Source organism: Pseudonaja textilis, chromosome 5, assembly GCF_049901715.1.
Source record: "Pseudonaja textilis isolate UNSWEBS1 chromosome 5, rPseTex1.2, whole genome shotgun sequence".
NCBI classification, from domain to species: domain Eukaryota; kingdom Metazoa; phylum Chordata; class Lepidosauria; order Squamata; family Elapidae; genus Pseudonaja; species Pseudonaja textilis.
This window is the reverse complement of record NC_141994.1, coordinates 66,997,780-67,011,236: the sequence shown is the minus strand read 5'-3', so window position 1 is coordinate 67,011,236 and position 13,457 is coordinate 66,997,780. Positions and strand designations below refer to the sequence as shown.

Genomic DNA, 13,457 nt, shown 5'->3' with positions numbered 1-13,457 from the left:
ATTCAAATTTCTGTACCGTCTATTGCATTGCCCGTCTGCTAAACTGGAGTCTACATATTAAGGGATTAGTTAACTGAGAATCAAATTAAGATTGGGTCACAGAACAGGAATGACTCGTTTTATTGATGTGCTTAGTTTTTAAAAAGTTATAAAATCCCCCTTTTCTACCATCTCTAGTTAGTATAAAACAAAGCAACATTGTTGTTAGTTGTTAGTTGCAAAGTCATGTCTGACCCATAGCGACCCCATGGACAACATTCCTCCAGGCCTTCCTGTCCTCTACCATCTTCTGGAGTCCATTTAAGCTCACGCCGACTGCTTCAGTGACTCCATCCAGCTACCTCATTCTCTGCCGTCCCCTTCTTCTTCTATTGCCCTCAATCGTTTGCAACATTAGGCTCTTCTCCAGTGAGTTCTTCCTCCTCATGAGGTGGCCAAAGTCTTTGAGTTTCATCTTCAGGATCTGCCCTTCTAAAGAGCAATCAGGGTTGATCTCCTCTAGGACTGACTGGTTTGCAGTCCAAGGGACTCTTAGGAGTCTTCTCCAGCACCAGGGTTCAAAGGCCTCCATTCTTTGGCACCCAGCCTTCCTTACGGTCCAACTTTCACAGCCATACATTGCAACTGGGAAAACCACAGCCTTGACTATTCATATTTTTGTTGGCAGGGGGATATCCCTGCTTTTTAGGATGCTGTCTAGATTTGCCATAGCTTTCCTCCCCAGGAGCAAGCGTCTTTTAATTTCTTGGCTGTAGTCCCCATCTGCGATGATCTTGGAGCCCGGGAAAATAAAATCTGTCACTACCTCCATTTCTTCCCCCATCTAATTGCTAGGAATTGAGAGGGCCGGATGCCACGATCTTAGTTTTCTTAAGGTTGCAACGTTAATAAATTAATAAAGCAACATTAAATCCTACAAAAAAGCCGTACAGGTCGTTTTCCTCTGATGACCACAACTGAGCCCCAAATTTCCATTTCCTAAGCAAGACAGTTATTCTCTGTCCGGCAAAAAAGGCTTCCTTTTTCTTCAAATCAAGAAAGCAACATATAGAGATTGGTGGAGTGGTGTTTCATCAGAAAAACACACCGTGTGTACTTCCGACGTTTGATGTAAGCCGAGAAGAAAAGGAGAAATAAAAATAACTTTCTTGGGAAACAAAAGACCCCAAGATTGATGAGCCTCTCAACCTTTCCAGTTATCAACTTTTCCCTGCTGAGTTAGGGGGGGAAAAAAAAAAATCAACAACTGGCTTTTGACAGATCAGAAAAGTCTTTTGTGATATAGGTAGTCCTTGACTTAGGATGGTTCATTTAGCAACCGTTCGAAGTTATAATAACACCAAAAACAGTGACTTGTGACTGTTTTTCACATTTATGACTCGTTCGGCTTCCCCATAGTCACGTAGTCAAAATTCAAAGGCTTGGCAACTGACTCAAGTAGTGGGATCAGAGGTGGCATTCAGCACTTCTGGAGAACCGGGAGCGGAAATTTTGAGTAGTTCAGAGAACCGGCAAATACCGCCTCTGACTGGCCCCGCCAACCCCATCTCTTCTCTGCCTCCCAAGTCCCAGCTGATCGGCTGGGTCTTCTTTGGTTGCCCTGCACAGGAGAACAGAGCTGGAAAGCAGGTTAGTGGGGTGGGGAGGGAATGGGGATTTTGCAGTAGCCTTCCCCTGCCACGCCCACCAAGCCACGCCCACAGAACCAGTAGTAAATATTTTTGAATCCCACCACTGAGTGGGATCGTACCTTAGTTGCTACTGATTTGGTGGGTGATCGTGCCTGCGCACGCACACACCCATAATGTGCGCCCCTCTAACGAGCCAATCAGCTGAGAGGATGAAGAAACGAAAAGCTAGGAGTGATCTTCCCACTCTCACATGCACTTTTTGGTCTTTTATCCTCTCAGCTGATCGTGGGAGGTTTGTTTTCCTTCTCTCAGCTGATTGGAAGCTTTTTTTTTTTTAACCACTGGTTCAAATGAACCGGTGTGAACCGGTAGCATCTCATCCCTGAACTGACTCATATTTATGACGGTTGCATTGTCCCGGGGTCATGTGACCACCTTTTCCGACCTTCTTGACAAGCAAAGTCAACGAGGAAGCCAAAATTCACTTAACCACCTTGTTTCTATCCCAACAACTGCAGTGATTCTAACAACAGTGGCAAGAAAAGTCATAAAATGAGGCAAAGTTCACTTAACAACTGTTTCGGTTAGCAACAGAAGTTTGGGGCTCAACTGTGGTCATAAGTTGTAGGCTATCTTCCTTCCCTTTCCTTCCTTTTTTCCCCTTGCTGAAAAGGCAGGAAATTTCCTTTTCAACACTGAAGTTCAAATAACAATCCTAATAAAAAAGAAATCTCGCTTCCCATGTTTGCAAACCTCATCACTCTTTCAACAGGAGGAAGCTGAGAGCTGACTAGGCCCGTCAACCCTGCTAGAATCTGGAACGAATTTGCACATTATAATCCACCTACTGTACATTTAATCAGAAAAAGATGCCTTGAAGTTCCCGTTGCATTCTTTTTCCTCATTTCCCCAGCCCAAATCCAGTAAAAGATGATTCCTTACATTTTTTGGGTTTTTTTTAAAAAAAAAATTCCAGCTCAAATGGCTTATTAAAACCAGATTTGGAGGGTATTATAAAATGCTTAGAAGCCCTTTAAAATGTCAACACAGACCCTCCAGAGACATTTTTATTCAAAATGTCAGTCTGGTTCAAACACCTATTTTAAGCAGAGTGAATTAGCCGCGACCACTTGGCGGTTGTTATCTAAAACAATCAGTTCAGACTGAAGCAAAACTTGAGACTCCTTTGTGCTTTTATATATATATAAAAACTGGGGGAAACGGGAGGGACGGATCACTCCCACTGCTCGGACCAATTTCAGAAGACAATTACTTGAGTACGGCAAGTTTAATCAAGAATGCTCTTTAAATGAGAGTGGACCAAACTGTTTGCCTCTTGGATCACGGGCCTAATCTTGTGGCCATAACCAGTTTTTAAATCCTCTTGGCTGGCATATATACATTTTTATCATCCCCGAAACAAATGTACTCTTGCCTTATCTCGCTTTCTTCTGACGAATCTAATCAATTCAGGCGCCCCCGTTTAAAAACTCTCCGACCTGCCATCGCGCTCGGATGCGGGATTCTGTGAATCTGTTTGGCATGAAATCAATAGCTACGGCTAATCCCGCTCTTAAAAGCATTTCTCTTCAATGGCTGGATTTTGCATTCGGTAGGAGATATTGACATAATACTTGGGGAGAATTTGGGATTATGCATTGGAATGTGAAGATTAGAAAGAAAACAAAACTCTTTGAAAAATAATTATTCAGGGAGTTTATAAGGTTTATAAAAAGCCAGCAGTTCTGAGGAGGAATAGGCTGATCTGCATCTCGGTGCCAATGATTGAACTGAGAATTACGAGGCAGTTGTCAAGAGGTGGGTTGCATTCTTTACAGGACACAGAATAACAGAGTTGGAAGGGACCTTGGAGGTCTTCTAGACCAGCCTCCTGCATAGGTAGGAAGCCCTACAGCATTTCAGGCAAATGGTTGTGTAATCTCTTCTTAAAAACGTCCAATGTTGAAGCACCCACAACTTCTGCAAGGCAAGTCATTCCACTGATTAATCGTTCTAACTGTTTTGATCTAGGCTTCCGAAAATCACAAAGCCAACTCCTTTTATTTATGTTACAATGAATTCCTCTCCAGCAAAGTCCTGAAAAACAGTCTTTCAAGAGATTGCACAACTACAGACCTTTATCAGGCTAGGAGAGTTGCCAGGCTGATATCTTCCAAACGCCACTCTGCAGCAGACAATACGTGGCAAGGAGTCAGGAACAGATGTTCATCCTGTTGAATTGAACTAACTGTCTCCTGCAAACACTCCCCTTTCGCTCCTCTTTATTCCTTATGGGAGGGGCCATTCACCGTTCACCTGTGTCTTTACTCCCTAGTCAGCCCTTGTTCCTTACTGTTCCCTTCTTCTGGCAGCTCTGTGCATGTGCACTTTGGGAACAGGCTCCAGCTGCTCTTCTGCCCCACTGATCTCTGACTTCGAAGGCAGCTGCTAACTGTCAGACGGCCCTGGTCCCATCTCTGCCTCCGACACAGAGCACTTGTCAGAGCCTTCCCCAGACTCCAGGACTGGCTCATGTTCCTCCCCGACCTTCTCACTGTCCGAGTCTGCCACCAGCTCTGCTAGCTGCTGGTGGGTCACAACACTGTAAGGAAATTTCCCCTTAATTCTTTTTTTCACAGCTTCACATATGCATCTGATTGTGGCACATTATTTGGAGGAGAATGAAGTTAGCATTCTTGCAGGGTTTCAGAAGGTCTGCAAAGCTGTCTGAAGCATCGTCAGAACGATGCCTGCCACTTGGGAGAGGGACATGCGCTATTTGGAGAACAATGCACACTATTTTGAGAATGGTGTGTAATTTAGGTAGCGCTCAAATTACGATCCCAATGGAGCCCAAAATTTCTGACGCTAAGCCAGGCAGTTGTTAAGTGAGTTTTCACCCATTTTGTGACCTTTCTTGCCACAGTTGTTAAGTGGACCCCTGCAATTGTTAAGTTCCTAATATGGTTATTAAGTGAATCTGGCTTCCCCATTGACTCTGCATGTCAGAAGGTCACATGACCCCAGGACACTGCCACCATCAGAAACACATGCCAGTTGCCAAGTGTCCAAATTTTGATCATGTGATCAGGGGGATATTGTAACGGTCGTAAGCAGTGGTGGGATGCTACCGGTGTAACAACTGGTTCGATGATCATGGGAATAACCGGTTCGCTGCCAGTTGTTTGTTGGAGCTGGTCCGAACCAATAGAATCCCACTTCTGGTCATAAGTGTGAAAAACAGTCATAAATCACGTTTGAACGAACTGTTGTAAAATGAGGACAACCTGTATTTTAGAGAATGGCATGCGCTATTTGGAGAACACCCCACGCTATTGGGAGAATGGCGTGAGTGGCCTTAGGGAAGAAAGCCTGGTTGTGTTCCACCTTGAGATTACATTTGGACCATTATTCCTGGGGAGATGATGATGACGACTATGACTTTAGCAGAGAAGTCTCCAATTCTTCCACACAATGGGGAAGCGGAGACAGTAGCACCGTCCCCATCTGTTCCCCAAGGCCCAGTTCTACAAACGTGGTCTCACAAAGGGGTGCGATTCAACCGGTATAACAACTGGTTCGGTGAGCGTGAGTCTGCCCTGTGTTTAAAAAAAAAGCTAATACTTACCTTCAACTGCAGCTGAAGAAAACAGCTGAGGCGTGGCCAACCACTCTGCCGTGCGGATCAGCTGTGCTCCAACAAAAAGACATACAGCCCAGGAAAAAGCAGGGGTGGGCGGGGTAAGCCCACATGTTTGTCAGAGCAAACCGGTTAGGAGCCAGCTGATCATCGGAACAAGGGGTTCGCCCAAACCATGAGAATCCCACCCCTGGTTCCACATCTGGTTATTTGAGATGCGATGTCTCTGAAAGCTAGCAGAGTTTTCTGGGAGATAACAGGCACACCTGTGCTCCACTCTCCATCTCTGAGAGGACAATCCCCCCCTCTAAGCCCAATCAGATCTTCGTTATACATGCCAGTTTGGTCCTCTCATCCACGATCCACATCCTGGATGAGAGAGGTCTAATTACAGTTCAATCTGGCATTCAATGGCAGCAGCTAAAAGTCAGGACTTCTGAGAAATTGACACCTGGACACAGAAGAAAAGCACCATATTCTGGAATGTGGAACTGACCAAAACTGCCTTTCCTGCAAGCAGACCACAGCTAGTTCCTTCTGCCCATCACTGCTAAGCCATCGTACTGTACATTAGGATGAAGTTTGAATTTTGTCCTCCAAAATGTACTCTATTCTACTGAAAATTCTATCACAAATATACTGAAAATTAATCATGCTTTTTAGCAAATACATTTATGCTCAAAGAAAAGGAATACATTAAGAGCTACACATCTGGCAGCCCTGTTTCCTTCCCTTACCCAATATTTTGCTGATGTTGGAGTTGTGCATGTCAGGGAAAGCCTGCAGGATCTTCCGCCGTTCGTCTTTTGCCCACACCATGAAGGCATTCATCGGACGCTTGATGTGTGGCTCGTTGCTCCCACGCCCTCTGGATTCTCGGTAAATCCGAGATTCTGAGACTCCCGCACTTCCTAAAAAGTTGGGTGAAAAGAGAGATTAGGCAAGGAACAACTATTATTTCATGGTATTATCCCTCCCATCATTGACATCCCAGGGGAGATTCATCCCACCCGGATTTTTGAAAATGTCTTCAGAATTATTGATTTTGTAATGATCAAACTTGGGAATTCGCTGTCAGCTTTGCTTAGCAAAGCTTCAAAATAGGGTTGGGCCCATGCATGAAAGTCATAGGGTATAGGGACAATGTGGGAAGACCCTGGTTCTTGCAAAGAGTAAGTGAATATGTCAGGCCAGTCCTTCACTGTTTCCAAGGTGGCTCCGTGGGCCAGATTTAGACACCCTGTGGGCCAGATGTGGGCCATGGGCCTTGAGTTTGATACCCTTGTCCTAAGCAAAACCAAAAGACCCAGCAATGCCAGGAAGGGAAAAAAAAACAGGAGTCATCTACAACCTACAATGTAAGGACTGCAACAACCACTATGGTTGTTGCAAACAGGCAGAAGACAAACAGGCAGAAGACTGGCAGAACGCATCCATGAACACCAACTGGCAGTCAGAAGGCATGACAAAAAAACAAGGAAGATCGGAGAGCATCAAGGGTCCTTCAACTCCACCATTTTCCAGTTGCCTTTTGAAAAAAAGCACCTTTGGGACAACCATGACCTGGATGCAGTGGTAATATTCTACTGGTTCGGCTTGGTTCACCCGAACCGGTAGCTCCAACGATCATCTGTGAGCGAACCAGTTCGCTCCGACGATCAGCTTCCGGGCCCTCCCACCCACCTTGGCTCTATAGTGACTTTTATTTCCTGCTTCCCAACCTCAGCTGCTTCACGCGGCACAGCCAATTACCGCGTGTCAGCTGTTTTACACACCGGGCTTGCAGCAGAAGGTGAGTTGCAAACACTGCACACTCACACTGAACCGATAGGACCCACCACCTCCTGGATGACTGAGAATCTCCACAGACATCTAGACCAGTGGTAGCTAACCTTTTTGGTCTCCTGTGCTGATAATTGTGTGCGTGCTTGTGCCTGTGTGCCAGCACCCAGAAGGCAATGCATGTGGGTCCCCCCACCCCCTGCGCATGTGTGCATGACCCCCGTGTGCGCATGCATGCGTGATCCCCTGTACCCTGTGACTCTGCACATGCGTGAGTGACCCCTGCGTAGAAGAGAAGGAAGGAAGGAAGGAAGGAAGGAAGGAAGGTAGGAAGGAAGAATGGAAGGAAGGAAAGGAAGGAAGGAAGGAAGGAAAGGAAGGAAGGGAAGGAAGGAAGGTAGGAATGAAGGAAGGAAGGATGGAAGGAAAGGCAGGAAGGAAGAGAAGAAGAAGAAGAAGAAGAAGAAGAAGAAGAAGAAGAAGAAGAAGAAGAAGAAGAAGAAGAAGAAGAAGAAGAAGAAGAAGAAGAAGAAGAAGAAGAAGAATCCACAGATTGAAAGCATCCTCCCCCCACTTTTGCTGAGTTAATGTTTGTTTCCATGCTTAAGGAGCAGAGATCTGAAGGTTGTTTCTTCACTGATAATGCGTGCCCAGGCACGGCTGGAAAGAAGGCAAACGGCTGGGCTACTGACCATCAGAGTCACCACTCATGTTGAAATCTATCATCGCGTGGCTAAATTTCCCGTCTTCATTCTGTTTGACTGCCAGCTGTTGAGTCAGGTTCTCCAGTGTCGTCTTGTCCTGGATGGGAAAGAAAAGAGAATAGAAAGCTGTGTTTTTTACTAATAGGCAATGAAAACCGCAACATTAGTACGTAATTTGAAAGATTCCTTGGGGAAAGAAGATCAGCATTTACGAAAAACCTGTTGATTCGGGAAAAGAAATGATTGGGGGAAGGAACAATCTTTTTCAGAAAGGCATTAGGAATTTGAAATGTGGGTATTCGTTCTTCTCGGCCAAAGAAGGATGTTTTTTTAGCCAATGATGTGCAAATCCCAAAAAGTTTGTGAAACTTGGATTGATAGAATAATAGTTTGAATAAGCCAGGCCATCCAAACTTCAAGGATCTTCTTGAGTCAGGCGACTTTAACCAACCTAATAAAGCATTATTTGCTTTATATTGTAATGTTAGCATCTGTCTGTCTGTCTGTCTGTCTATCTATCTATCTATCTATCTATCTATCTATCTATCTATCTATTTATCATCTGCCTCTATCCATCCATCCATCCATCCATCCATCCATCCATCCATCCATCATCTCTCTCTCTCTCTCTCTCTAATCTACCCATCCATCAATCTATCATCTCTCTTTCTCTAATCCATCCATCCATCCATCCATCCATCCATCCATCCATCCATCCATCCATCCATCCATCTACACACACACATACATACTTACACACACTCATCACAGACCACTTAGCAGAAATCCCATAGAGTCACTCAAACTGGATGGCACTTTCATCTCCAAAACCCCAAACACTCTTCCAAGTTTAACATTTTTATTATTGAGTTATCAAATAAAATAAGATATGAAAGCAAACCCCAGCGCTCTTGAGGGGCTGGCTGGTTGGGGAAATGCTGGGACCTGAAGTTCACTTGTCTTTTAAAGTTGCCCAAGTTGGGGAACCCGGCTCTGTTGTCAGACTTGAAAGATTCCTGGTAGGCTTTCTCTGAGTAGGAATCCTGCAGCCCTTAAGGCCAGAAGATGCTTTCATATGCGTCGATACGCAGAACTGCCAAACTATCGTGTGGTGAGCGCACAAGGCCTTCTATTCGCACAAGTTCAACTGGCACCGCTTTTAGCTGCCTTTCACTGCCGCACGACACCGGAGTCTCTGTTTCGGGGACAAGGTGACCCTTCCTCACCTCTCACTACTAAAACATGCGGTATAATAAAATAATTCAATTAGGCCCCATCAAAAGGAAAGCTGAGATAATTCTCAGAGGTTGTCACTCCAAAACAAACCATGTCAAAATAGTCAGCCATGCTTTTACGGTTGCCCCTCTGAGCCATGACTTGTGTGAACCTTCAGTCAATCTTGGTGCCGAGGAAAGGGAGAAAAATGGCACGTGGGAATCGGTGGTGGAGTGAAGGAGGTGAAAAGCGCATTGCAAAAAGCTTTAATTATCAAACAAATCAGGCGGAGATGTCCCCAAAAGTTACACTGAACCAATCAAGTAGCAAATAACACTGTTTTTTCGTCTCTCTCTCTCTCGTTCTCTCTCTCCCTCCCTCCATCCTTTCCTCCCTCTCCCTCCCACTCTCTCGCTCTCAAACATCCACATAAGTAAAATACGTTATTTGAATTGAAAACAGAAGATCTGCTAGTCCACAAATTAAATGATTTAAACCAAAGAGGGGAGAACTTTTCAAGCTACATCTCTACTGGGATATAGAAGGGGTTTGGAGGGGAAGAAAAGCGCAAGTTTTTAAAAGGCATAATTAATGGGGGTTACATTGACTCCACAAAATTCCTCTCAACCAGTTGAAGCAGTGAAGTATTTCTGGATCATTCTACAAAATCCCCTGCTATTGTTTAACAGAGGTTAGAATGGGAAGATGAAGAGTGATCACCCAGTGGAATCCCCTGAAGAAGAGATCTTTTCTTATAATAAGCTACGCAAAAGATTACAGGGAGCTCTGGATTTACAAGCACAATTGAGCCCAAAATTTCTGTTGCTAAAAGAGACAGTTGTCAAATGATGCCCCATTTTGAAAGTGATGTTGGGTGGCAAACAATCATAAAACAATTTAAAATTGTTACAACATAGTACAAATCTATCTATCTATCTATCTATCTATCTATCTATCTATCTATCTATCTATCTATTATCTATCTATCTATCTATCTATCTATCTATCTATCTATCTATCATCCATCCATCCCACCCTCCCTCCCTCCCTTCCTCCATCCACTGAGAAAAAAATTCCATCATCATAAGAGCTGTGGTGGCGCAGTGGTTAGAATCAGGGGTGGGATTCAAATCTTTTAACAACCGGTTCTGTGAGCATGGCTTAGGTGGTGGGCATGGCTTGGTGGTCATCTGACTGGGTGGACATGGCTTGGTGGTTATGTTATTGACTGGTTGTGGCCAATTCAATATCACTCACATCGAGGCACACATCTCCTCGCCTGGCCTCTCGTGACTGTGGGGATGCTGTAATAGTTGTAAGTGTGAAAAATGGTCATAAGTCACTTTTTTCAGTGCCATTGTAACTTTGAATGGTCACTCTACACAAGCAAAGTACCAGCAAAGGAGGGGGAAAAAACACCAGAGACGTTCCTGAGACAGGAAGTCTAGTCCTGCCAAGAATGTAATAAGGGTTAACAGAGAGGCAGTTTCTGTAAGCAATACCAGAATGTTTCCTTCCTGCCTTCCTTACAGGATTAGGCCAGTAATTTCTTCTAACAACCGGTTCTCTGAACTGCTTAGAATGTTAACAACCGGTTCCAGCGAATAGGTGCGAACTGGTAGAATCCCACCCCTGGTTAGAATACTGCAGACTACTTCAGCTGATCAATGTCTGACAGCAGTTTGGCAGGTTGAATCCCACCAGGCTCAAGGTTGACTCAGCCTTCCATCCTTCTGAGGTTGGTGAAATGAGGACTCAGATTATTGGGGGCAATATACTGACTCTGTAAACCACTTAGAGAGGGCTGTAAAGCACTTTTGTGGTTCATCGGTGCCAGGTGAGGACAGCTGAGGTCTCGGAGAGTGAGGACTCAGATGAGGGGCCTGCGTGTGATGCAGGGATGGGGCCAGGACTATCAGGGAGTGGAATGCTGCCTTCAGAGATTGTGGAAGCTGGCAGCAGTGAGGAAGAGGTCCTCGAGGAGCCTGTGCCAAGTGCACATGAGCGCAGGGCTGCTCGAAGGAAAGAGCAGCTGCAGCAGCATGGGCGACTGGGGAGTAAGGCTGCAAGGTGATGGATCCTCCCTTAAGGGATAAAAGTCAGCCCTCAGAGGTGGGATTTTTTGCAGGAAGCAAAGATGCTCTTGCACTTCAAGTCCTCGTGAAAGTTTGGTCTATCTTGGTTTGTTTTCAGAGACTTTTGGCTTTGAATATTTCCTTGCACTTAATCTTGTGTGCTTGGCAGACTTGCGCAACCTTAACAGGGCTTGCTCTTATCTGGGACAATTAGTTTTAATAGCACTTTGCTGTAAATGAACAGAATTTACAGAGATGCATTAAAAAGGTTTTGCTTTTATCTATGTTTTGTGTTTGTTTGATTTGAACGAGGCTTGGGTCAGAACAAGCATTGTGAAGCAGTATATAAGTCTAAGTGCTAGTACTATCATAGACATCAATGCAGCCAGGAAATGGGCACATAATCAGGTCTTCAAGGCCTTATGAAAGGCCATCAAGGTTGGGGTTGTCCTGATCTCTGAGAGACATTGTGCCAGAAAGCAAGCATTCCAGCAGAGAAGGCACTTCTCCTAGCCATTCTCCTAGCCATTCCTTGACTGACAGTCCCATAACATGCCCAATCAGTCAGACCAAATTTGACAGGAAGAAACTATTGGGAGAAGGTAACTCAATCCCACTTCAACATTTCAAGTTTCAACATTTCAACATTTCATGTTGTCTTCCAATTCTGTAGCTCCACTCTGAAATTCTAGATCCTAAATCTAATACTCTGATATGAGCTTTCCTCTACAGATGCCAAACTGGATTACTTCAAAACACGGTCAAGAATTCTTGCTATCTTTGGAGGCCTCCTGTTTATAACACTGAGGGAGCCTCAGAGGGCAGTTCAGTTCTTTGCAGCTTTTCTCACAACATTTCAAATTTAGTCCTTCTTCTTAGTCTATTTAGTCTTGCTCAGGATTTGGGTTCTCTCTGAGCTAATGCTTTGATGGCCACATAATTAACAGCACAACGGCCCAAAGTCAATAGCGAAGCCATTCAAAGAAGAGAGAAAAACACCGCAAGGCCGAACAAGAAGCAATGGATGGAATTAGAACAATAAACCGGTGGAACACTCGTATTTAAAAGTTGTGGTGCTCCATCATTGGAGCGTTTTTAAGAAGAGATTGGATGAACATCTGTCTGAAATAGTAAAGGGTCCCCTGCTCAAGTAGGGGGTTGGACTAGATGATCTTCCAACTCTCTTATTCTAGTCTGAGAAGAAAATAGTAGGTGGCAATACACTGCTGAACTACATGCTTTGCAGAAGAGGATTTTAACTTATGTGCATGACATCCATCGACAGAAGAAACAGATCTGTTTTCACCATCCCACTCACAAATTAACTGCAGCCTGCCGACATCCCATCCCACTCACAAATGAACTGCAGCCTGCCAACTGAGGACAACCCACCTCCCTTTGGCAAAATCCATTTAGCAGTTTCAAACGGGAAAGCACAACAATAGTTTCAGATTTGCCTATCAAAATGCATTCATTAATCATGACTGGCTGCATAGAACAGTTTTAAAGCACGTGGGAAATCTTAATTATTCCACTGTTGGATTGTGCCCACCTCCACAGGAGGGTACGTCAGTTCTGAAAATATTTGTGGCCCTGTTTGGACCATGACGTCCAAACAATGAATCGAAGAGCTGGGCACCACTGCAAAATAAGTCCATGGATTTTGTTACAGCATGGAGCCGAACGCCCAGGACAAAAAGCAAAACAGGCAATTAGATTGGATGAAAAACTTTCGGGTTCTCCCATAACAGTGAGGGGGATCTTGGAGTCCTAGTGGACGAATCATTTAAAAATGAGCCAGCCGTGTGTTGCAGCTGCCAAAAAAGCCAACACAGTTCTAGGCTGCATTAACAGAGGGATAGAATCAAGATCATCTGAAGTGTTATTGCCACTTTATAATGTCTTGGTAAGGCCACACTTGGAATCCTGCATCCAGTTTTGGTTGCCATCATGTAAAAAAAGATGTGGAGACTCTAGAAAGAGTGCATAGAAGAGCAACAAAGAGGATTAGGGGACTGGAGGCTAAAACATAGTAAGAATGGTTGCTGGAACTGGGCATGTCTAGTTTGATGAAAAGAAGGACTAGGGGTGACCTGATAGCAATATTCCAATATTTATTTATTTGATTTGATTTGATTTGATTTGTCAATTGCTTACAAGATAATAGGAATAAATATAAACATGAGTAAGAATACAGGAAATAGGTACGAATAAATGGGGACAATAGGACAGGGACGGTAGGCACGATGGTGCACTTATGCACACCTCTTACAGACCTCTTAGGAATGGGGTGAGGTCAATAGTGGATAGTTTGAGGTTAAAGGAATGGGGGTTATAGGATGTAGCAACAGAGTCAGGTAGTGCATTCCAGGCATTGACCACTCTGTTGCTGAAGTTATACTGTCTGCAA

General features: G+C 44.4%; 1 protein-coding gene across 8 annotated transcripts in view; it reads right to left on the bottom strand.

The window, feature by feature from the left end:
* SOX5 (SRY-box transcription factor 5) overlaps positions 1–13,457 on the bottom strand; it is a 1,005,438-nt gene that overhangs the window by 15,463 nt on the left and 976,518 nt on the right. For all 8 annotated transcript variants that reach the window (XM_087935225.1, XM_087935226.1, XM_087935221.1 and 5 more), the window contains 2 exons: positions 7,746–7,854; positions 6,009–6,182 (listed from right to left, as the gene is read on the bottom strand). In XM_087935225.1, coding sequence (XP_087791351.1) covers positions 6,009–6,182; positions 7,746–7,854 — 283 coding nt within the window. The remainder of the gene's footprint in view (positions 1–6,008; positions 6,183–7,745; positions 7,855–13,457) is intronic.